This window comes from Engraulis encrasicolus, chromosome 14 (assembly GCF_034702125.1).
Source record: "Engraulis encrasicolus isolate BLACKSEA-1 chromosome 14, IST_EnEncr_1.0, whole genome shotgun sequence".
Lineage (NCBI taxonomy): Eukaryota > Metazoa > Chordata > Actinopteri > Clupeiformes > Engraulidae > Engraulis > Engraulis encrasicolus.
The window spans coordinates 5450120-5475809 of NC_085870.1; the positions used below are offsets into that span (position 1 = coordinate 5450120).

At 42.9% G+C, this 25690-nt stretch overlaps 1 protein-coding gene across 1 annotated transcript in view; it reads left to right on the forward strand.

Annotated features, from left to right (window-relative positions):
• Window positions 1-25690, forward strand: part of alpl (alkaline phosphatase, biomineralization associated) — a 69030-nt gene that overhangs the window by 31998 nt on the left and 11342 nt on the right. Inside the window, exons 5-9 of the mRNA XM_063214827.1 lie at window positions 8833-9007; window positions 13305-13480; window positions 14568-14708; window positions 22952-23021; window positions 24565-24699. Coding sequence (XP_063070897.1) covers window positions 8833-9007; window positions 13305-13480; window positions 14568-14708; window positions 22952-23021; window positions 24565-24699 — 697 coding nt within the window. The remainder of the gene's footprint in view (window positions 1-8832; window positions 9008-13304; window positions 13481-14567; window positions 14709-22951; window positions 23022-24564; window positions 24700-25690) is intronic.

The following is a 25690-nucleotide window of genomic DNA, read 5'->3' on the forward strand; positions in this document are numbered from 1 at the left end:
AAAAAAAGGTTATGTAGGCTAGCCTGGTGGAAAGCAAAAATCTATTTGGATGGTGGGGAGGTTAGCCTATGTGCTTATGTTGTTGTAAGAGTGATAACAAGGTAGCGCTAAAGTAATACTACATCGAATCAGTTGTTTGTAGTTGTAAGTTTCAGACAAAGCTTTTAGGAGAAAAACGAGAAGAAACTTAATTTCGTCCGAGTAGCTCCTCGACGGGAATAGCTTGATCCGGAAGCGGAAGTGACGTCAGTAACTTGTAGGGCATGTAGGCCTACAAAGCAAAATCAAACATTTGTTAGGCATGTATTCGCAAATGTCTTGTTCATGCACAATAAGGGATTTATTACCAATTTAACCTTTGTAAGAACCTAGTAGGCCTTAGCATTTGCTTAGTACATGCCTTACAAGTTACTTATGCAGGCATTAACATTGTATGTATTAGTGCTAATAGATGTATCCCTAAAATAAAGTGTTACCAAACACTGTAATAGTCCCTGAGAAGGCTTTCCTACCGTAGTGCTACACATATGACAATGCACGACAAAATAAATTTTAAAAGTAATTTTGTGACAGGGGCACACAGATTTAGTCACACATGGATGACTACATACAGTTACTTAGGCCACACTGTCTACCACACTGCCAGACTAAACTGTGCACTGTAACAAATAGCTGTTTATTTACGGCAATTCTGCAACAGCATCCTACTGTTTTTCGAAAAAACAGACAACTACTGTGAAAATATTACTTTGAGTCACATATTGAGCATAAACAGTAAGTACTGCACAATAGCAGTATTCGCCGTTGTGGAAAAAACTAGAGATGCACCGGATCCTGATTTTTAGGATCCTGCCGGATACCAGATCCACTGCTTAAGATCCTGCCAGATCCGGAACCGGATCCTACAAAAGGGTTGAAACATATAGTCTACTCGCACACGTGGGCCCTTTTTATTACGTTGGCGCAAACTATTTTTTAGACTCATTGGCTTATTGCCACACTGCCTGCAATAGCCGCTTCCAAAGGCATTTCACTCCATGCAGTGATTGGGGTTGTGAAAGACTGAAAAGCCTAGGCTAGACATGCACCAGACCCTGATTTTTAGGTAACATGCCGGATACCGGATCCACTGCTTAAGATCCTGCCGGACCCGGATCCTGTGAAAAACTCTATTATCCTGATGGATCCCGAACCGGAACCGGATCCGGTGCATCTCTAGAAAATAACAAGTTATTTTAGGCAGCACCATTGAAACCCATTCATCCTCCGCTTGTCCGTGATCACCATCAAACTTCAATACCACCTGAAGAACTGAAGTCATTCTGACTGGTTAAAGATTATCTGATACTATCAAGCATGATGAAACAATTTCTAAGGAAACTACAATACTTAAAAAGTGCTTGATGCAGCAAAGTGTGAGTAGCACATGCATTTTGATAGTGATGAAAGTGTGAATGGCTGAAACATTTTAAGAACTTGTAACACTCTTGCAACAAGCAGCCCCATCTAATCCAATCTGCTAATCAGTGCCTGGCCTCACCTGAGTAGGGCTGTTATGCCATTATTCAATTACGGGCGTCACCTGCCAAGGGCCTGATGACTCTGGTCACATGGTACTCTTGCACCTGTATATAAATCTGGACTATCAACACTTCAGTTGCTTGCCTGCCTGCTGGCTGGCCTGCATGGCACAGCATAGCACTTGTTTGCCTACAAGCTTGCCTACAAGCAGGTGACGTCGTTTCCGGTTGCTGGCAGCTGTGAATTCAAATCTCTGTCATACGCGGTAACGCTGATTTATTTATATCCCACTAAAGCTGTACAGTGAATGTGAATGATCATGGCGGAAAAGTCAGGCGGGCCTTTTGGTTTTAGTGATGTGGATGACATGTTTTGGGATCAACTTAGCCGGGTGAGGAAGTTATCGGACAGGGATAGCAGTGGAGAATCAATGGCGTCAGTGATAAGCAAAAAATCCAGAGTTGTTAGAGAACGACCTAAGCCCAATGCTAATGTAGGTAGCGTGACTGACTCATGGAAAGTAATTGTTTCCTTTGAAACTAAAGGTGGACCAGACCATCATCCCATGCATATCACTAAGGCCATTCAGAAAGAGATAGGTAATATCCAAAGCGCCACATTCCTGGGAAATGGTAGGCTATTGATATACGCCAAATCAGAAAAGCAACGCAAACTCATACTGAAGAAAAACACACTTAATAACTTGAAGATATCTGTGCATGTTCATGGTACAAAGTCTAGAGCAAGAGGGGTCATCTCAGGAATCCCTACCTCTGTCTCTGTAGAGGAAATTAAAGAGACACTGTCCCAGTATGGTGTAACCGAGGTCGAACGTCGACAGTATGTCAATATTGCTAACTTTTGATAAAGACTTGCCAGCGCGAGTCCAAATGGGATATATGTCATACACGGTGCGCGAATATGTTCCTCCCCCGCTAAGGTGCTTCCAATGCCAAAGATTTGGTCATGTTGCAAGCCAATGCAGAGGGAAAGTCAGGTGTGCGAAATGTGGTGGGGACCACGACTATGGTAAATGCGAAGCAGATGTGTTAAAATGCTGCAATTGTGGCGGCCCACATAGTGCTGCGTATGGTGGCTGTGAAAAACAAAAAGAGGCAAAGGAAGTACAGAAATGCAGAGTTTTGCGTAAAATGTCTTATGCGAATGCCCTTAAGACGGTTCAGAATGACAAGGCCGCTAGCGCCCCTACACCCGTACCCCGATCTAGCACTGCAGGGAGCCAATATCACAGAATAAGCCAAAGCAATGGGCAGGGTCTACTGAATGGAAGTCAGCACCTGAATAGGCCGATACCAGAACCTAGGAAATGTGCATGCAACAATTATATAACAAAGGATACACTATTGGTGAACAAAAATGAATTTATTGCATTCTTGTGTACAGTAATGAATACAACCTTGAAAATCAAAAGGAAACGTGATAGGATTAGTTCAATTGTGGAAATTGCCAATGGTTTCTTGGGGTCTAGTACTACAATGGATGAGATACATCTAATGATAAATCGCAAATATGGACAGAGCCAAGATAGTACTTGAATGGATTATGGTGTTTTTCATTTTACAATGGAATGCACGAAGCTTAATAGCTAATGGTCAGGAACTCAAAAGATATATTCATGAACTAACTGATAAACCTGAGGTTATATGTATTCAGGAGACATGGTTGAAACCACACCTGCAATTTATTATTAAGGGCTATAGTGCGATCAGGTATGACAGAAGTAATGAAAGAGGTGGTGGATGTGTAACCTTTATCAAAGAAGGCATTCCATATAAGTGTATTAAAGTAAGCGGTGAACATGAATGTATTGTCACAGAAATATTTAATGGGTCTAAGGAAACTTATACCATCATCAATTATTATAACCCATGCAAAGCCTTGACAAGTGATCTCCTAAATGGTATTATTAAGAGGAGCCACACAGAGATATGGTGTGGCGATTTTAATGCCCACAATAGTTTGTGGGGTAGTAAGCACACAGACATGAATGGCATGGTGGTTGAAGACGTAATTATGGACAGAATGCTAGTGTGTGTAAATGATGACTCTGGCACTAGACTCAATATCCTTAAGAATGAAGCTTCATGCATTGACTTAACCTTAGTTGACAGAAGATTAGCTTGCAGATGCCAATGGTGCACTGACCAAACAACTACTATTGGCAGTGATCATTTCCCTATATGGTGTAAAATGGATGTGGAAATCAGGACTGAACCAAAGTATGTCCACCATAAGTGGCTGTTTTGGAAAGCTAACTGGGAAGAATTCCAGAGCATGTCTACAGAACTGTCTGAACGTCCATCAGATGCTGAGCAGAATGTGAATGACCTGAATGATGGCATAAGCTCATTCCTCTATTTTATAGCAAGACAGTCTATACCAATGAATGAAGGTCAAAGAAATATGAAGAATGTCCCCTGGTGGAATGATAAATGTACTAAAGCAATAAAGGATCGAAACAAGGCTTTAAAGATACTACGTAAAACTTTAACATCTGACAACTTACTGGACTATCAAAACAAGAAGGCACTAGCTAGACGTATTATTAAAGAGGCGAAAAGAGAATCCTGGAGAGAATTCTGTTCATCTATAGGCAGAGAAACTTCACTTAATCAAGTATGGATGATGATTAAAAAGATGACTGGTAGATATATACCCCCTCATATTCCTGTCTTAACTGACAGGGATGGGTATTATACCACAGATGTAGAGAAAGCTAATATACTGGCTAAAACTTTTGCAGATGTTCATAAAGGTCACCACCTGGAAGACTGCTTCAAAAAAAAGAAAGAGGAAATGTTAAGTATGAATGAGGACCTCCTCACTAAGAAGGAATCAAACAAGTCTAGTATAGATCTTGATTTTAGTATGACCGAGCTAAAGATGGCCCTAAAGAATACAGGCTACTCTGCGCCTGGTAGTGATGGCCTTTGCTATGCCATGTTTAGACAACTCCCTGATGAGGTTTTGGAAATTATCCTGAAACTTTTTAACAAAGTATGGGAGGAGGGCGCAATACCAGCGGCATGGAAGAGATCAACAATCCTCCCATTTCATAAACCTGGTAAGGACAAATGTGATCCAGGTAATTATAGACCAATTGCCCTCACTTCTCACCTGGGCAAACTTATGGAAAAAATGGTTGTGGCTAGACTAAACTACTTTCTGGAATATAATAATTTACTATATGGCTATCAAACTGGATTTAGAAAACAAAGGTCAACTACTGATGCCCTGGTTAAACTAACCAATGAAATTGAGAAAGCACTGACTATGAAGGAAGCAATGGTAGCAATCTTCCTAGACATCGAAAAAGCCTATGACACAATGTGGAGAGAAGGACTCTTAATCAAACTAAATAAAATGGGCATTGAAGGGAAGATGTATAATTATATCTTAAATTTCCTATCACAGCGTACACTGAGGGTTAGGGTTGGTGAGGTCCTTTCCAATGAATTCTCTGTGGAAGGGGGAATTCCACAAGGTAGTGTGATAAGCCCAATTTTGTTTAATCTCATGATTAATGACATATTTGAGAAACTGAGCAATATGAACAATGGTTTACTGTATGCTGATGATGCTGTCATATGGAGGAGGGGGAATAATATCCCGCACATCACTAAAACAATACAGAAGGAACTGTATATTTTAGAACAGTGGGGAATGGAGTGGGGTTTTAAGTTTTCTGTGCAAAAATCACAAGTGACTTATTTCACAAGGAAGAACGTGTCAGAAGCCCATGAAATTTTACTTTATGACCAGCCTCTCAAAAGAGGAGATGACTTCAAGTACCTGGGTCTTTGGTTGGACAATAAACTCACCTGGAAACGACACATTGAATATGTAGAAACAAAATGCAAAAAGGTCTTGAACTTAATGCGTATGGTCTCTGGTCTCTGCTGGGGCGCAGATAGACAATCTTTACTCAATATTTTTAGAGCCTTGATTAGGTCAAATACTGATTATGGTTGTATAGTTTATGGAGCTGCCTGTAAAACGTCCCTCATGAAGCTTGAAAGAGTACACTCAAGGGCCCTGAGAATAGCCCTGGGTGCCATTAAGACAACTCCCATTAGCGCCCTGCAAGTGGAGGCAGAGGAAGCTCCTATTCAGATGCGCTTTAAGAAATTGGTACTGACCTACTGGGTCAGGCTACAGTGTAGCACCGACAGCCCAGCCATGTCAGTGCTCCAAGATTGTTGGGAATATTATAAAGAAGGAAAGGGATTTGGGTGGAACATTGAAGGGGATGCAAGCATGTTTGGTTTAAAAAGCCTTGAATTTAACTCTGCATTGGTAATGAGTAATGTACCCCCATGGATCCTTCCTGCCCCAGATGTTAACACAGAGCTACTGAAAGTCAAGGAAGACCACCCTAATGATAATGGATTTGCAATACATTGTAAAACATATCTGAAGTCTGCTTTTTATGGGTTCCTACATATATTTACAGATGGCTCAAAAAACCCTCAAACTGGCCAGTGTAGTATTGGAATCTATATACCTGAATTCCAAAGGACGTATGGGTACCGACTGAATAACTTCTTATCCATATATTCAGTAGAACTAACTGCTATAATCACTGCCCTGAGATGGATAGAAGAAGTCAAGCCTTTTAAATCAGTCATCTGCACAGATTCACTCTCAGTCTTGGAAAGCTTTATCTCTGGACATGCAGTAAGAGATGACTTAATTATTGAAACAAGACAGCTCTTGGCTCAACTTAGTAATCTAGGGCTCATTGTCCAATTTTGCTGGGTCCCAGCTCATAAGGGCCTCAAGGGTAATGACACCGCCGATAAAGCTGCCAAAGATGCATTAGGCCACCAAGGTATCTCAATCCATGTTCCACTAGGGAAAGGAGAAGCTAAATCTTATATCAAGACAGAAATCATGAATATGTGGCAGGATGAATGGGAGTCAGACATAAAGGGCAGGAAGTACTTTAATGTGCAACCGCAGGTTGGGGGGAAAAGAATCACATCAGTGGGGCTGGGAAGAAGGGAGGAAGTTGTGTTCACAAGACTGAGACTGGGGCATGCTGGCATCAACGCCACATTACATGTCTTGGGTAAAAGTGATGGACTTTGCACTGAATGTCAAGTTAAAGAAGATGTTGAGCACATTCTTTTTCACTGCAGTAAATTTTCTGAACACAGGTCACACTGGAGAGAGCAGGAAGGAGAGGATGATATCCAAACCATCTTGAAGGAAGAGGGAATGCAAGGCACTAGACTCAAAGGCCTTATGAGGTACCTAGGTGATACAGGTCTAATGGACAGGATATAGATACACCTTTCTTTCTTTCTTTATTTCTTTATTTCTTTTTTTTTTTATTTTTCCCTTTAATTTATTATGCCCTGCCATGATTTCATGATCGTATCACACACTCCTGTACAGTAGGTGGCGATATACAAGCTACATTGTAAACCGCCAGTACCTAGAAGAAGAAGAAGAAGAAGAAGAAGAACTTCAGTTGCTTGCCTGCCTGCTGGCTGGCCTGCATGGCACAGCATAGCACTTGTTTGCCTACAAGCTTGCTTACATGCTTGCACACTTTCCTCTTTGTGAAAGCTTGCTGTATGTGGCATTGTTGCATATAATGTGCCTGCTGCAAATTAGGCATTGCTTTGAGAGCTAGCTTGTAGTGCTGCTTGTTTGCTGTGCTACTTGGTGCAAAATATTTTTTTAAAGACTGACCAATGCTATATTCATTATTGGCTCATCAAGAGATACAGTAAAAAGCCCACCTTGCACACTATCATTGTAACATAGCACTGCGTACTCTGAAATTTTATTCATGCCCACACTTTCAAAGGACCACCGCAAACCATTTTCTCAATACAGCATAGCGCCATAATATCATGCTCAAGGCACTCCAGTCATGGTGAACGATGGGAGGATGGGGTGGTAACATGGCCAGGGTACCACAGTTATGGAGAATGATGGGTGGGGTGGGAAGTTGCCATGGCCATATTCATGAATACAACTATGACCCAGTATTTGCCTGTCATCACACAGTACAATTCAACTTTTTAACTGAAATGTACTGTTATTTTACTCATACTACTGCATAAATATTGTAGAGCACTTTTAGTTTAACAATACTAATACTGTGAACGTTCTGTAGAGTACTGTTATTTAACAGTTCAATTGCTGCTGAAAAAAATGTATATACTGTGATACATTAAACAGCAATGAGCTGTATTTGATTTTTGGTGTGAAATAACAGTAGAATTACAGGTAAATATAATTGCCAGTAACTGCCGCTATTTTGCAGGGAAATTTTCTTAGAGTGTGCGACTCAATATAGTTAATACTGTAGTGTGCGTAAAAAGTGTACAACTCACACAACAAAAATATGACTTGGTGCTATCTATTTCCCAGAAGCCATATAATATCAGACAAAAAGGACAGTTCTCTTAGCCACGTTTAACTTTTATTGCTCGTTTTATTGCCACTGTGTCTGTGCCTATTGTCCTCCAATAACCAGCTCGCTGCTTATTGGGGCAGTACGTAGACTAACCCTCATGAATGAACAGCTTGTGTTTGTTGTTGATGGGGTGGGTTTGCTATTATACCACTGGGCCAGTAGACACTCTCAAAGCTGTCATCAATGAACAGCTTGTGCTTGTTGTGGATGTGGTGGGTTTGCTATTATACGGATGGGAGACAGAAGTGAGGCATTTGGTGGTGAACGTAGCAAATGTGTAATCATACACAAACACACATTCATATTCGTGCAGACGGAGAGAGACACTCAGAGATTCACTTTGACACAATCAGAAACCCGTGTGCACTCACACAGACACACACACACACACACACACACACACGTACACGTACACGTACACACACACACACGCACGCACGCACGCACGCACGCACGCACGCACGCACGCACGCACGCACGCACGCACACACACACACACACACACACACACACACACACACACACACATTCCAATAGTGCTCCGGACATTCCATGCATGTCCTGTTCTACTGTGGGCACTAATCCTTCTGGCTGTTTTGGCTCCGATAGCACGCATGCACACACACACACACACACACACACACACACACACACACACACACACACACACACACACACACACACACACACACACACACACACACACACGCGCGCGCATGCACGCACGCACGCACACACACAACCAACTTGCAGACATATAAAACCTGTAAACCCCTAATAACTCATCTGCGTGTCCTTTATAATCATTAGGACACATATACACACACACACCTAAAATCATGTCCTCATGCCCACAGACGTACAACACGGATGCCCAGGTGCCAGACAGTGCGGGCACTGCCACAGCCTACCTGTGCGGGGTGAAGGCCAACGAGGGCACGGTCGGGGTGAGCGCGGCCGCCATGAAGTCCCAGTGCAACACCACCCGGGGCAACGAGGTCACCTCCATCCTCAGATGGGCCAAGGATGCAGGTACGAGAGAGACAACACAAAGGTCAGAGGTTAACGCCTCAGGAATGAGGACAATTAGTCAAGAAGAAGATAATTAGTCAATGTTTCATGTGCAAGCCAACTTTGAACAGTTGTCAGCATCCACACTTTAAATTCATTCAAATATTCTTAAATCAGTCTGCAAATGAAGTGAGAAATGTGTGAATATGTCTGGATTTGCATCAACTCAAAGTCATTCATCAATAAGTGTCTCCCAAGAACCAGGCTTTCCTTGAGATTACGTTTTCCTGGTAACTTGCTGAACAAGTAAAGATGTGTCCATCAGTATGTGAGTTAGTTACAAAAATGACAGCAAGCACATGACTGTAGGTTTTAAACACCAAGTAACTTAATGAGATTTGGTGTCCCATTGAGGACACCGTATCTCACTCCTTTCGTGAAGTATTCACGAAAAAAATAACTTAAATTTTCGTGGTGCATTCACACTATTGCCCGTTTTTCGTGGTTGGGCAACGAAACGGTGCCTATTCATTTGAATTGCCCGACTGCTGCCTAGCGACCCACTAGTTTGACGCCCTTTCAGTACCGTCACCAAACATTTCAAACAAGCAATTTAGGGTTAGGGTTAAGGTTAGGGTTAAGGTTAGGGTTAAGGTTAGGGTTAGGGTTAGGTTTAGGATTAAGTAGGGTTAAGGTTAGGGTTAGGTTAAGGTTTAGGGTTAAGTTTAGGGTTAGGTTTAGGTTTAAGTTTAGGTTTAGGGTCGTATGACATAAGGCGTAAGTACCGAAAGGGCGTCGAATTAGTGAGTCCAGAGTGTATCAGCAGTGTTCTGTCAGCACCCCCTCCCCGCCCCTGCAGACGCTTGGATAACCATAGCAGCAGTCGGGCAATTCAAATGAATAGGCAGCGTTTCGTTGTCCAACCACGAAAAACGGGCAATAACGTGAATGCACCACGAAAATGAACGTTATTTTTTTCGTGAATACTTCACGAAATGACGTGAGATAGGGCTCATTGAGGACACCGTCTCAGAGGGTCTCATGTTATTAGCAGCTGTTATCTCTCGAAATACATACACGACACTTTGGCATGTCATAATAAAAAAATCCCCCAAAAATACATAGCATTTCATGTAAGAGATAATTGGCCAAACATTGAGGTTTAATCTCAGTTATGTTATGAATGTAGTTTTCCAAACATAACTCTAGAATTTACTGCAGTTGGCCCAGAGCTTATCCAAGAAAAAACTGTCAAACCACAGTGGGAGGCAAACCTTAAAATAGAGTTGGACAATATTTTGCCTGTTTTTAAATGACATTGATCAGCTTTATTTTTATAACAAAATTAAGTAATACCTGGATAAAACATCTGAGCTGATCAGTTTTGTTTTTGTGGTTTTGGCCGTGGCTCAAAGGGTCCAAACATTTCCTATCCATCTCTCCAGCTGTCCTGCCATAATTAAGGCAAAAGCCTAATGTACAGTATGTATAATGTGTTTCTGCCTATACTGTGAGAGTAAAAATCAACACTGATTCCATTTTTTTTAATCATTATTTATTTTTGGGGGCTTTTCTTTCCTTTATCGGACAGGACAGTTTGAGAGGAGGCAGGAAAGTCACGGGCAACGACCTCAGCTTGGACTCTTACTAGGGTCTCTGGTGTAGCAGTCAGTCTCCTAGCTCGGCTTGGACTCTTACCAGCGTCTCTGGTGTAAGGGGTCTTACACACCAAGGCGGTAAAGCGTCGCGGAACGGCCGCGTTTTTTACCGGCGTCGGTGAAAATACATTGAAACCTATCTGTCCTTACACACCAACCGGCGGTAGTCGGGCGTCAGCGGCGCGGGAGCCGGCTCCGCGCTGCGCTGCATTTGGAAAATAGGATTCCAGCGTATTTTTCACGCCGGCAACCAGCGGTGTCTCATTCAAATGAATGGCAAAGTAGCACGCTAGCTTTAGCTGTGGGGAGGGTTTTGAACAGGACTGGCCGCGCACGCCGACGCTGTCAGTGTGCAAGGCAGAGAAAAGCACGCCGGCCAAAACTAAGCAGAAAGACCGTGTCCGTCCTGCGACCGTTCCGTTCCGCCGTGGTATGTTTTGGCCCTAAGGGGTCTACACATGGCAGGGCGGTAAAGCGTCACAGAACGGCCGCGATTTTTACAGGTGTCGGTGAAAATACATTGAAACATATCTGTCCTTACACACCAACCGGCGGTAGTCCGGCGTCAGCAGTGCGGGAGCCCGCTCCGCGCCGCGCTGCATTTGGAAAATAGAACTCGAGCGTATTTTTCACGCCGGCGACCGGCGGTGTCTCATTCAAATGAATGGCAAAGTAGCATGCTAGCTTTGGCTGTGGGGGGGTTTTGAACAGGACTGGCCGCGCACGCCGACGCTGTCAGTGTGAAAGGCAGAGAAAAACACACCGGCCGAAACTAAGCAGAAAGACCGCGTTCGTCCCGCGTCCGTTCCGTTCGGCTTTGGTATGTTTGACCCCTAAGGGGTCTTACACACCAGGGCGGTAAAGCGTCGCGGAACGGCCGCGTTTTTTACCGGCGTCGGTGAAAATACATTGAAACATATCTGTCCTTACACACCAACCGGCGGTAGTCGAGCGTCAGCGGCGCAGGAGCCGGCTCCGCGCCGTGCTGCATTTGGAAAATAGAACTCGAGCGTATTTTTCACGCCGGCGACTGGCGGTGTCTCATTCAAATGAATGGCAAAGTAGCATGCTAGCTTTGGCTGTGGGGAGGGTTTTGTATGGGACTAGCCGCGCACGCCGACGCTGTCAGTGTGAAAGGCAGAGAAAAACACGCCGGTCAAAACTAAGCACAAAGACCGCATTCGTCCCGGGACCGTTCCGTTCCGCCTTGGTATGTTTTGGCCCTAACAGTCAGTGCCCTAGCTTGGCCTGGAGTCTTACTAGCGTCTCTGGTGTAGCAGTCTGTGCCCTAGCTGTTTGAACCAGGCAGCCAACCGTTTTTTTGAACGGGAGGGGACAAAGCTGTCAGCATCCACCATCCCCCTGACCCCCTTCCCTCCAACTGCCTCTGCTCTTGTTGCCTTATCTCCTGTCCATCTTTGTTCTTCCTAGCCTGCACTCTTCGTAGGGATGCTACAGAATGATATGGCAAATACTGGATAATAGCAGTGAAACCCAGACAGCCCAGACAACCTTAACATTGCAGACATAAAGTCTTCGTAATGTAATGTTTTACTTTATAATTTCTTCAGAATTATGCATTACTTATCATGTCAAGAAAGCCAGCCAGATGTGCACAGTCATGAAAAGAGCTACCTCTGTCTCGCCAGTCTTAGGTTGTTGACCCCTGGCCTACTTTATAACCTTGGTCCTGTTTGACTAATTCTGGTTGAAAGAAATCAAAACAATTAAAAATTGTCAATCGTTTTCTACCTTTGTGGCATGGTTCACTTCATTACCTTATGCCTTGTTGGCATGGGGTCCTGAGCGTAGGAGTTGTCGTATTGATGCCTGTCAAACTTGTTCTGGATAATCATAGCAACCAAGCTCGAGAATGGCAACGGTGTAGACTTATGTGAAGCTCTTGTTGAAGGTGATCCTTGAGGTGCAGCTTACTGCGGCGCACTTTAATAATGTTACTTAGGCTTTTGATTTTTGCATTTGCCTGATGCGAACTAGGAAAGCAGAGGGGTTTTTTTTTAATATAAAGTGAGGGGGGCAGATCGAAGTGCATTCGAATGTGGGTGTGTCGACTCACCTGACCCAACCGCTATCAGCGGCCGGGTCCAACCCCAAGCTAAAAGACACTGAGTGCATTGCAATATGCGACCTTGCCTCCTCCACTTGTCTCCTCCACTTGCTTCTCTCCTCGTACAAGGAAGTAATATGTCATGATGACATTATATTTCAATATCTTGCAAAAGCTCAATTGTAGAGTCTTTTTCTCATTTGCAATTGGGATGGTGAATGAAAAACAGTCCCTCAAAAGTTGTTGTGGCTAGGCTGACAGCTGGGAAACTTTATCGTTTTTTCCACGGAGGAGGGGCCAGGAGGCGGGACGAGGAGACAAGCACAAGTGGAGGAGGCAAGGTCGCATATTGCAACGCAATCACTGACTCTTTGTAATTGAAGCCTTATTGTGCCTCTAGCCAAAGCCCTCATTTTTCATCCATTCACTATGCATATTTTTTTATGTGCTCAACAAATGACCACCCAAAGATTCTGACCATGTTCCATGTGACTGAATGGCCATGACCTTATCTTGCTCCTTTTTATCTGCTCCCATTCATTTTTTTCACATGCATGTTCTCATAGCTCAACGGATGTCCTCTCATTTCCAGGAAAGTCGGTGGGAGTCGTCACGACAACACGCATCAATCACGCCACGCCCAGTGCCGCTTACGCCCACTGCGTGGACCGCGATTGGTTCTCAGACGGCGAGATGCCCCAGGAAGCTCTGGACTCGGGCTGCAAAGACATCGCCAGGCAGCTCTTTGAGAACATTCCAGAAATCAATGTGAGTCTGTCTCCTCTTTCTGTAGGTCATGCTTCTTTCTAGACGCCTGCCGATTTCCCTGCCAGCAAACACAGGGGTAGGCCTACACTCTGCGTGACCCACGGGATGAGCGAGTTCAGATTTCTGGGAAGACCACGTAACACGAAATAATTTGTTTAAGTTCTCTGGCTGACTGTTGTTATAAAGACACCTCTCCAGTGTGTATTGGCCCACTGATGCTGAGAAATGATGTGCATTTTATCAAGCATGCCAATGTTAGTATGTCTTTCAATCCTTTTAGATATTGCAATGAAAATGAACCTGATACAATTTCAGTTCATCAGTTCACAGTTTCTGTAAGGTCATTTTAGATATATTTGACATTTTAGATTGCAGTTTCTTTTTGCTGACATGTGCTGGCAGTCCTGCTCACTCATTGCTAAAAAGAGTTAACTACTTCATAACAACATTGATATGACATTACTGAGAGGGTTAAGGAACAGATAAGTATAGCCAATTTTGTTGACAGTTAGATTATTAACACCCAGGCTCAGCACAAAGTTAACAATCACAATAATTGTTTGTGAAAAATGTTGCATTTGGAGGTTAGGCTGCGCACTGCGCACATCCACAAAAACAATGATCCAGGTACCGGACAAAAGTGGTAGACAGTGTGATAGAGTGGTCAGCACACTGAGGTTTAGCTCCACTTTATTTCATTAAACAAACAGCAATGTTTCGGGGGCCCTAAGCCATGTGGACTGAGCAATGCTTCACTTTGGAATAGGGACCCTTATTCCACATCTGTTTTCACACTGTTCAGGGTTTGTTCACACAGTGTACCAGGAGCTTATACACATTGTATTCTGGCCCTTACTGCTGCTTACTCATAAATAAATCTAGGTCTCCTTACTAATGTTATATTGCTAATAAATGCCTTATTGTGCATGAACAAGACATTTGCGAATAGATGTCTAACAACTGTCTGCTTTTGCAACACAATCCAGTGTGATGCTCAATACAAAAATGTTCCCAAAAAATTCCAAAATGGATATATGTCATTTTGCCACAAAGCTCTTACAGTAATTTTTTGTTATGTGATGGGCAGGTGATCATGGGTGGCGGCAGGAAGTACATGTACCCCAAAGACACGCCTGACGTGGAGTACCCCAATGAGAAGGCTCACTCAGGCACACGCAGAGATGGAAGACGACTGGTGGATGAGTGGAAAGAAAAGATGAAAGACAAAGTGAGTACCCGTCCCATCCTCTGCCTTCCTCCTTCTACTCTCTCTTTTTCTCCACTCTCCTCTCTCCTCTCTCCTCTCTCCTCTCTCCTCTCTCCTCTCTCCTCTCTCCACTCTCCTCTCTCCTCTCTCCTCTCTCCTCTCTCCACTCTCCTCTCTCCTCTCTCCACTCTCCTATCTGCTTTCTCTTTTTCTTCCCTCTCCCCTTCTTTTGTCCTGGTTTTCCCCCCTTCCCTCTGGCCTCATTGCTTTCCACTAGACTAGCAGGCAGAGGCGGACTTTCCATTAGGCAAGCCTGGGAAATTGCCTGGGGCCCTAACCAAATATGTCCTCCATACACTGTTACACCAGTGGCATTAAACACAAAAAAGGTAGACTTGATTTTAATTTGCCACTTATGTAATCATAGATATATATGAGACAACACACTAAAATAGCACCAAACAACACAGAGTTGTATGCCTATATATAATGACTTTTGAGGGCCCCATGTTTTTATTTCGCCTTGGGCCCCAATATGGCTAGGTCCGCCCCTGCTGGCGTGAACACCAGTTATTTCACCCCTGATCCGATTGTGTGTTTCCAGTCACTGGTCAGCCAGCCGGCCTCACTGTGATGAGTGCTGAGGATTTCATCCACTTGCGCCCACTATTGATAGCTTTAAATCTAAACTCAAGACAAAGCTGTTCTCATATGCTTTCCCCTAGCTCAAATTCTTATTTTTTATTTTTTTATGTTTATTTTATTTTTTATTTTATTATTATTATCATTTTACCTTATGTTTTATCTAAATGTTTTAAATGTTCTTTGACTCTTATTTAATTCCTTCTTTCTTCCATGTTTCCTTTCTTTTTTGCATTTGTTAATCTTGTGAAGCATATTGAGTTGCACCTGTGTATGAAATGCGCTATACAAATAAACTTGCCTTGCCTTGCCTTGCGCGCATGTGATGCCGAGAAAATAACCACATCATAAAAGATCGCAAATCGCAAAACACGTTAGTCCACTTTTGAAGGAAAATCACGTTTCCTACACCGTCCTGATACACTGTAGAACATGCAGTGTTAATTCAACACTCAGGGAGTACTCTGGGACCAAATGCACTCCAGAAGATGCTAAAACGACTCTTTAAATGTTGAATTAACGCTGCATTTTTGCTCTGTGTAGGTCAGTATTTATCCAGAGTTCTGGTCACCAGACCTGCTACTCCATATACAGAGCAGAGGTGAACCCCACACTAAATTCCTACCCCCGCCCTCTGCTCCTGCACAACAGATTAAACGCAGCAATGCCCACCACCCCTCACCCCTCACACACACACACACACACCCTGCCAAAATAGCCGTTAGTATCGCTTCTGACCTCCACGTGACTTAAAGCCACTACGGGAGCCCGACCCCTACAGTCAGTAATTGGCAGATAGAGGGGGCGTTTATTCACGGAGCAGTCCTGATTTGACAGTTGGATGGTGTGGAAACTGTAGCTGTCACACACACACAGGAATTGCAAGGGAGGTTAAGAAGAAAAGAAAAGAAAAGAAAAGAAAAGAAAAGAAAAGAAAAGAAAAGAAGAGAATAGATTATAGATTATTTACGATTATATAAGGCTGAGTCTTGACAGAATTTTAAAGGGCATTGTTGAGAGCTTGATGATTCCAGGACATTCTTGAGCTCTGGCAGTGCAAAAAGAAATCTCAGTAACCTAGTAGTTGAAAATAGGTAGCAACTTTGGTGGACAACAACTTTGTGAAATGATGGCAGTAAAACGATGGAGAAGTGATGGCAACTTTTGACCTTTGACTCTAGAGTCTTTCCTTATAGGCCTAGCTGATATGATAAAGCCTGAGGGAGTGACTCTGTTTTTGTTTATAAGTGTGAGACACACTGTGGGGGCAGAGGTATGGACATGCATGCTGACGGCAGCTGTCATGACGATGAGTTGGCGTTCACTATTTCCCTAGTGATAGATGACGAAACATTGTTCAGACTGGTTTCATGAAATCTCTAGACTCTTTCCATATGTCTACTCAGTAATATGATAAAGCCTGAGGGAGAGAATCTGTTTCGTTTATCAGTGTGGGGGCAGAGGTATGGGTATGCATGCTGACTACCCTACTGCTAGATGACAAGGCATTGTTCAGACTGTTTCATGATATCTTGTTATGTTAATACTATTCTGGGCACTACTGTGCTCGTCTCAAAGTGGTATTTAGCTGTTATTTCACATAGTTTGCAAGTATTGAAATTACAGTGATTAAAAGTACCATATCAGTTCTTGGAGGCACAATGGTAACATGGTGTGATATTTTAGACAGTCACACATACACACACGCAGGTTTTCTTTTCATCTTTCTCAGCTGTCAACATACCAAACAAACCCTAAACCAGCGTGCAGCATGAATTCGACATAAGGTACATCCAATGTATAACATATCAACTCATGAGAGTGACACTCACACAGAGACACTCAGATGCACATAGAGCTATTGAAAAGGGCCATGAACAGGTCCTTGAGGACATCCTTAGTCTTTGAATTCATGGAAAAGGCAGTGAAAATAGTTAATCTCGGACTGAGTAAATGTTGACTCAGTCAAAAACCTCTTTGGAAAATCATAGTCATCTAGTTATTGTTGGATGGGGAAATACAATACACTTCCAGTTATTTTTTTCAGCACAGTATAAAATCCAGTTACTTAAATAAAACAAAAACTAAAGTGCATTTTCAAACTTAAATACAGGACCACTTACTATTTACTGTATTTCTACAAGATAACATGTAAATTGTAAAAAGATGGATACTACTTACAACTTCAAGGGTATCCCTAATACCTATTAGCTACTTAAGACCTACTTATGAAAATTACTCTTACAAACATCCAGACCTTTTCATACACACACACACACACACACACACACACACACACACACACACACACACACACACACACACACACACACACACACACACACACACACACACACACACACACACACACACACACACACACACAGAAACTCGACGAAGTACGTGACCCTTCATGGTTGGTTCACTGAAGAAATATGTGACTTAAAGTGTCAGTTCTCAAAATATGATTTCATGAATTAATAATAATGATGTATGGTGAGCATGAACTGATTTGTTTGAGTTGTCAGACAGCATGTAGTGTTTAACAGATTACGCAAACTGACCATTTAGATCAGTGTTTCTCAACTGGTGGGTCACGACCCAAAAGTGGGTCACGGAGGGGTCATGGGTGGGTCGCGGAGCCTTGGTGTAAAAAAAACGTAATTCTAAAAAAAAAAATCCAACTTTTCCTGCAACAATTTACAACTTTTATTTTGATAGGCTAGTGAACTCTGTGTCATCTGTCATCATAGATACAATCTGAATGTTTATGCGAGATAGATAGCGTGCAACCAGTCATTCGAGTCTTGGTTACATTTTGAGAATTGCATTGAATTGACTTGAACGCTAAAAAAAATGGGTCGCGACCGAATGAGAGTAGAAAATGGTGGGTCCCAAGACTGTTCCAGTTGAGAACCACTGATTTAGATCATGGTTGATGAATGATCCTTCACACTGTTTGTTTTGGCCACACACAACAGAATCATTGATGACTTTTAAAGTCACCTTGACACAACTTTAACCCCTTTGTGCAGAGTCTTTGTTGTGTTGACCAAGTCTTAATATGTTACTTAAAGCTCTCTGTCTGCAATGCCATAGCAATGTTATTATGATGTAGTTGAGTCTTTTCAGCAAAGAGTGAATGGGTGCGTCAGTGGGCCCATCTGCACAAAGAGGCTACCTTTCGTAAGGAAAACTATCACAGAAGTCCAAATGTCACAGATTTCAGCTATTTTTTTGTGCTCAGCCATGAAAAAAACTATTTTTTTAGAGCATGCATTACACAAGACTTTCTTCAAAGGCCTTTGGTTACATGTGACATTTGCACGGCATTTGCATAGTGCCATCCTTCTGAAATTTCATGCAGTGTAAAAAAACACTAGATATCAATATTACATGAAATATCCTAATCACCATTAGTATAGCAGATCTATCTTAAGATTTGCTAATAATAACCAATAGTTGCTATGGTCAAGTTAACAAATGAAATGTGCCGATAATAAGCACATGCAAAGGAAAGATGTCAGCACAGTTATGATAAAGATTTTTTTATGAATTTTATAGAAATAAATAAATAATGAGTGTATGTAAAGTAGTTCAAAATGATCCAAGTACAGTGAAAATGACATGAAGAAATATGCTCCTGAAACCTCTGTTCAGGCATTTTGGATGATCCTTTAGCGGGAGACCTAAGCCAAGATGTTGTGTCCAGCTCTAGTGAGGGGTGGATGTGTGGTTCTGCAAGGTCATGCCCTTAAGGCCACTGCTGCATCTTATTATGAGGGAGCTTTATAAAACACATTCTGTTGAGGGTCTGGAAGGGATCAGGCCAGGGCATACTATTTCCTGTTTGCCTCAAGGTTCTGCTGCCCAGAGGTCGAAGGGGTCAACCATTATCATTCTTGTTTGCCTCGAGGGACCTTGAGTTGTTGCAGACTCCTGCTGTTGGAGCCATTTTGGGTTTTTGTTTACTTAGTGGAAGGTAAAATGATGCCTATGATTGTTATTGTTTTGAAATGCTGATTTTGGTTAACAAAGTGTTAAGTTTAGGTTAAGAAATGGCATACCTGCCTTATTTCCTTTGATCTTGTACAGCTGTTCCTAATTACCTTACTATCTGTCACGTGACGGGACACACCCCCTTGGACGTGCCGCTGACACTTTAATTAGGCCACTCAATGTGTGTTCAACAGGTAGGATGGTAAGGAGGAACAGTTTTAGACCACACATACTTTAGACAAATCACTGTATACCTTGGTTACTTTGAACAGTGTTTTGATTAGACAAGTCAACCGGACCGTTTGAATAAAAGCATCAACATCTCTTTTAATTCAACTCTCTGTGCGTGCTTGAAACCTTGGATTCTGCGTCGGAACAATTTGCCACCTGCCTCACTTGGCGTTTGGGAAAATCGCCAGTACAAAGTCTAAAACTCCCGAAGACCGGCGTCTTGGAAGGAACTGAAGAACCACTTGTGGATTTAAGATAGGCCTACTTGTGGATTACGCTGTTGTTGCGGACATGCTTGGATGTTTCAATGCTTGGAACGTTGCGTTAAATGAACTTTGGAAGTGCATCGTATGAAACACGGCTGATGGAAGCTTGCCACTCACCCTTCTCCCATCCTCCTGTCCTCGGCAGCAGTGGAATAGGCAACAGAGCTCACAGTATAGTGATGGAGCAAGGTCAGGGCTGGATCAGCTTGTAAATGAATGTGCTTCTTTAAAATGCATCTCATCCTTGACACCTTCCTTAGCTCCAACGGGACGGATGCTGTTGAGTATCTGGTCCGATAGTGTGATAAATCAACTCATGTACATTCACAGAGCTATTGAAAAGGGCAGGGCCAAGAACAGATCATTGAGGACCTCTTTACTAATTTAATTTATAGAAAGAGTCCCTGCTGTGTACAAACGGTAGGGCACTCGTCTACCACGCGGCTGACCCGTGTTCGATTCCCGGCCTGGGTCCTTTGTCGGCCCTTGCCCGTCTCTCTCCCCCCACTCGCTTCCTGTCACCACCTTCATTGTCCTGTCATAAATAAAAAGAAAAAAAGAATTTATAGAAAGGGTGTGTGTTTCCCCACAACTTACCGACTGAACATGAGGAGATGGATGATGCAGACTGTCCAACAGCTGCGGTTGCATGGGAATAAATAGATACCGGTATGTGGGAAAGTGTGGGAGATTGCCGAAGAACCCCAGAAGCATGAGGTAGTGAGCTATTTGTAAACTTTGGAAATGGAGAACCACATGTGGATGCTAGTAATAATAATTACGTAATGCTGTCCTCGTTGAGGTTTAAGTGAGATGAGAGAAATCTATTCTGCTGTCTGGCTCGTCATTCCATCTACAGTTTTGCCATCTTATCATCTCATGTTACAGATGCCAACTAGCAGAATACAGTGGTAGTCACTCCATCTAGTTAGTCACTCTCCCGAAGCATCACGCTGCATTCACACCAACGGCGCGGACATCCACAATACGTCCACAGAACGTGTCCGTTATCAGTCCGAAACTGTTAGAATACATGAAAACAAATCATGCCTTGCACACAGGAGCCCGGTGTAAGTGCGGACATGTCCGAGTTGCTCCTTGAAAAGAGAACTCGAGTCTATTTTCCTGTGCAGACGTCCGCGTTCAATGTGCGGGCTCCATTGAAAATGAATGGTTTCATGCCCGCGGATAGAACGTGGACGTTGACTGTGCAGTGTGAAAGGCAGCCTGTGAACCTCTTGGACTCGCACTGCTCATGGAGATGTTAAGGAAACGTGCCGTCCCTGTGTGCATGTACCGTCATACAGGAGCAATGGTGCTAAGATATTGGCCAAAGAACTTTAGCTCAGTGGTGTCCCACCTGTGCTCCCATTACATAGCGGAGGGCTGCTGTGGTTGGGAGGTCACGAGTTCCAGCCTCAGCAGCAGGGCCGCCGTTAGACATAAGCCGAGTATAAAGAGTGCTTAGGGCACCAACCAGTGCTTGGGCCACCAACCACTATGCCCCCAAAATTGGGGCCTCTTAAATTCAGATTGACTAAAAAGCGTCATGAAAAAAACATTGAATTACATTACAAAACCATTTATTAGTTAGTATATTATTATTAGTAGTAGTATTATTATTATTATTATCATTATCATTATTATTATTATTATTATTATTATTATTATTATTATTATTATTATTATTATTATTGAATTATGAGGGGGGCCTCCTGACCAGTTATGCTTAGGGCCTCCAAAACCTTAGTAGCGGCCCTGCTCAGGTGGTGGACTGCACAGGATGACTTTGGTTACACTTGTGCACAGTAAATATGCAATCTGGAGGAGACATTAGTGTGTAGAGAGTACAGGATCGAGAGTCCCACCTCAGCCCCATTTCAACTCCGGACCCTTAGTTAACCCCTTAAGACCCTGCCCCTGTTATAAACTTGCTGTTGCCAGAATCATTGTACGTAATGTATTACTAAAGGCCCTGTGCACTGTCATAGTGGTGCAGCAAAGACTTGTTACAGTGACTTGTTACAGTGACAGTTACAACGTTCCAGTGGTGGAATGGTATGTGTTAAGGGGCTACTGAATGTCTTCAATTCCCTACAACTCAAATCTGTCCCACCAGACCCCCCCAAGAGCTTCACTCTTCACGCTTCACCTGGCCTTGTGGTTGTTCTGGCTCTGCTGTGAGCAATGCTGGACATTTCTTGGGAGTAGGGAGGATGGAATGGGAGGAGGAGGTGTATTGGGAAAGCCACCACACTGTCTATGCCTCAGAAGTGATGACAGATGGATCAAAATATCAGCAGTTGTCCAATCGTCTTACTCACGAATTGTGTGACGCTATTATCAATCACAGCCGGTTTACATTACAACTTCTCTGGTATCAATGCTGAAAAGACCAGTGACTCATGGGAAATTGGACGATGGGAAAGAAAGCATCTACAGTATCAAGAATCTAAAGCAAGCGTCTATGTTGCTGTTTCACAAGAGCTGCTGAATTTATTAAATGTTCAAGTTCTTTTGTTTCAGACTTTGTAAATAGTTAATCTTTTACCTGGCATGTTTCGACGGTGAAACTTCTGTCCTCATCAGAGGGTCGAAGCATGTCAGGTAAAAGACTAACTTTTACATGTCTGAAACAAAAGAACTTGAACTTTTAATATGATCTCAAGACATAATGAACGTTCACATTTGCTCAATGTATTGACTTATGCCAGACCCGTATGATGAAGCAGTTGTCCTGAACCCTTGCTCTGTGAGCTAAATTCAGATGCATTGCTTAGTGGTAACAGAGTAAATAATAATCAATATGAATTATGACAGAGGAATTCTGGACTTGAAGCTCCCTGAAGGGCGCTAAGCCAAGCGTTATCCCATGATAGCATCACCGCTGCACTACTTGAAGCATATTGACCCAATTCTTTCAGCTGGTACAATTCATTTGTTGAAAAAATAATGCTTTTCAATATTAATAAAAAATATTGTAAAACGTCAACTAGAAAGTCCTTCTGATTTCAAATTAGAAGCCATTTGTCACAAAGAATAAGAACACAGCCATTCAGAAGTCTTTGAAACTCTTTTCATACTTCTAATGAGGCGGTTTGATTCGCCTACATGCTTTTGTTACAGAGTGCCCACTACGTCTGGAACAAGAAGGAACTCCTCTCTCTGAACCCCAGCAAGGTGGATTACATCCTGGGTAAGCTAATTTCCACCTCATCTTGTGTGTGTGTGTGTGTGTGTGTGTGTGTGTGTGTGTGTGTGTGTGTGTGTGTGTGTGTGTGTGTGTGTGTGTGTGTGTGTGTGTGTGTGTGTGTGTGTGTGTCTGTGTGTGTGTATGTGTGTGTGTGTGTATGTGTGTGTGTGTGTGTGTGTGTGTGCGTGCGCGTGCATGTGTGCATGTGTGTGTCTAAGTCTAAAGCTAATTTGTTTATCTTGGGCTTATCCGAGGCAAACAGACTAAGGATATGGATTGGTGTAACCATGTTGTGTGGTCTGATCTGATGACACCAGGATAAACAAATTGGTTTTAGATGGTGCCAAACACATGTGGTGGTGGTAGTAACCAAGTGAATAGTACAAAAAAAAGTGCCGCATGCTTGCAGTCAAGCATGGTAGTGGGACTGACATGTTTTGGGGCTGCATGAATGCCGTCAACATTAGGAAGCTGACATGTCTGTCAACATGTACTGTACTACTGTGACTAGTGAAGTAGTTAAAGGGGTATGCCACTATTTTGGGGCTTAATACAGTTAAAATCGTTGGCCAGGGTTTATATAGGTGGTAAAGTGTCTTATTTTTCATGTAAGCCGTTGTCTTGTTTTAAGACAATGCAATGCTACACGGATCCATTGACTTTCACTAGCTTAGCGACATACTCCCTCTTTTAACTTGTCTTAAAGCAAGACAACGCTTAACATGAAAAATAAGACACTTTACCACCTTTATAAACCCCAGCCAACGATTTTAACTGTATTAAGCCCCAAAATAGTGGCATACCCCTTTAATAGTCCTCTCTATGGGATTTTAACACAGGGGTATACTCATTTTTGTGGGTATACTTTGACACGTCAATGGCTGCATTTTGAATGATTTTGAGTGAACAATAAATTGATGCAGTTATCTAAGTTGTACGCTGGCTAGTTTTCATTGTGAAAAAGGGACATTTCTTTCATGTTTCCCCATGAAAGATAAAAAAAGAATCTGCAGAAATGTGAGGGGTATACTCATATCACTCCTGTTTATGCAAACTGTATTTATGTATTTATGTCTGTCCTAGTTATTCCGTCTGTCTGTCTGTCTGCCTGCCTGCTTGCCTGCCTGCCTGCCTGCCTGCCTGTCTGTCTGTCTGTCTGTCTGTCTGTCTGTCTGTCTGTCTGTCTGTCTGTCTGTCTGTCTGTCTGTCTGTCTGTCTACCTATCTCACACTAACTGAGCTTGAACCAGAGAGAGTACAGAGAGAGAGGTTCCATTGGCCCATTGTTTCCGGGTTCTATTATTGCAAGGGGGGAGGGGGGGGAATCCCCCTTTAGGCAGACCTAAGGGCCGTTCTATTCAATGCTAGGAGTATTATGACACGCCCCTTTAGGCAGACCGGAACCTGGTCATGTTAGGTGCCCATAGCAACCTATTACATTGGCATATCTCTATATACTTAAAGATTCTGAGCTTGAACTGTGCTGCTTGGCGGAAACTCAGCTTAAAACATGTATTTTGCTCCGTATACTACATGTCCCTTCACAGGCCTTTTTAAGCCGTCTGACCTGCCGTTCGACCTGGAGAGGAACAAGGAGACGGATCCCTCTCTGACAGAGATGGTGGACGTGGCCATCAAAATCCTCAAGAAGAACCGCAACGGATTCTTCCTCTTGGTGGAGGGTGAGTGACACTGCCCTTTGTGTTTGTTTTGTTCTCCGCTGGTGAAAAACATTGTGGTTCGTACTCCTGCGAGACTCAAACCTTAGTTTCACGGCAGCTTTTAGTCACAGGTTATTATAAGGCATGGGTTGGGGATCCTATGCAGGGCTTGACATTAACTTTTTTGCTTGCCGGCCACTGTGGCTAGTGGTTTTCCCAAGTGACTAGCCATCCAGCTATTTTACTAGCCACAAATTTCATTGGTTTTATTTATTTATCATGACGCTGTAAATCTAACCTCAGAAGATGAAGTGCTTAAAGCGAAAAGATGAGTGCATGGGTTTCTACATGGAAATAAAACAAGTAACTGAGTAACTTTTTTTTACTCAGAGCTTTTTCTTGAACTTAAATACAAACAATTGGGTAAAGTGCAGAATATATGCTATTCTGATATGTCATACCATAGAATAAGCTACCTGCCAAATTGGCTGGTGACACGGAACTTGTTACCAGCCACAGCCAAGTTTTACCAGCATTTGGCTGGTTGGCAGGTGCCAGTGTCAAGCCCTGATCCTATGGCTCGGGGGCTTTTATGGCCTGTGATGCCGTCTTATCTGACCCTGGATATGATTTTAATGTATGTAGTCTGTAGTCTGTAGTTTGTAGTGCATGTAGTGTTTAATGCTATGCAGATTGACATGAAATGTAACATGTTTTGTAAAGCAATCTTAGCAATTACATTACATTTGCTGTTCAATTAAGCTAGGCCTATATTTTCAGGGGAAAGTGGGGTCTGTTGTAAAGGTGGCTGCCTTCAATAGGCCTATAGGCCTCAAGTGCAGGGGGGAAATCCTGGTTTGTGTTCATAGTACAGTCCTTAAAGTGAATAGTGAATGCCCATTGGGAAACTCCAACTCCCATTGTCATTGTGACACAGCACACAAGTGAACACTGCACACTGCACACAACGAAATTGCATTTATGCCTCACCCGTGCAAGGGGGCAGCCCTCA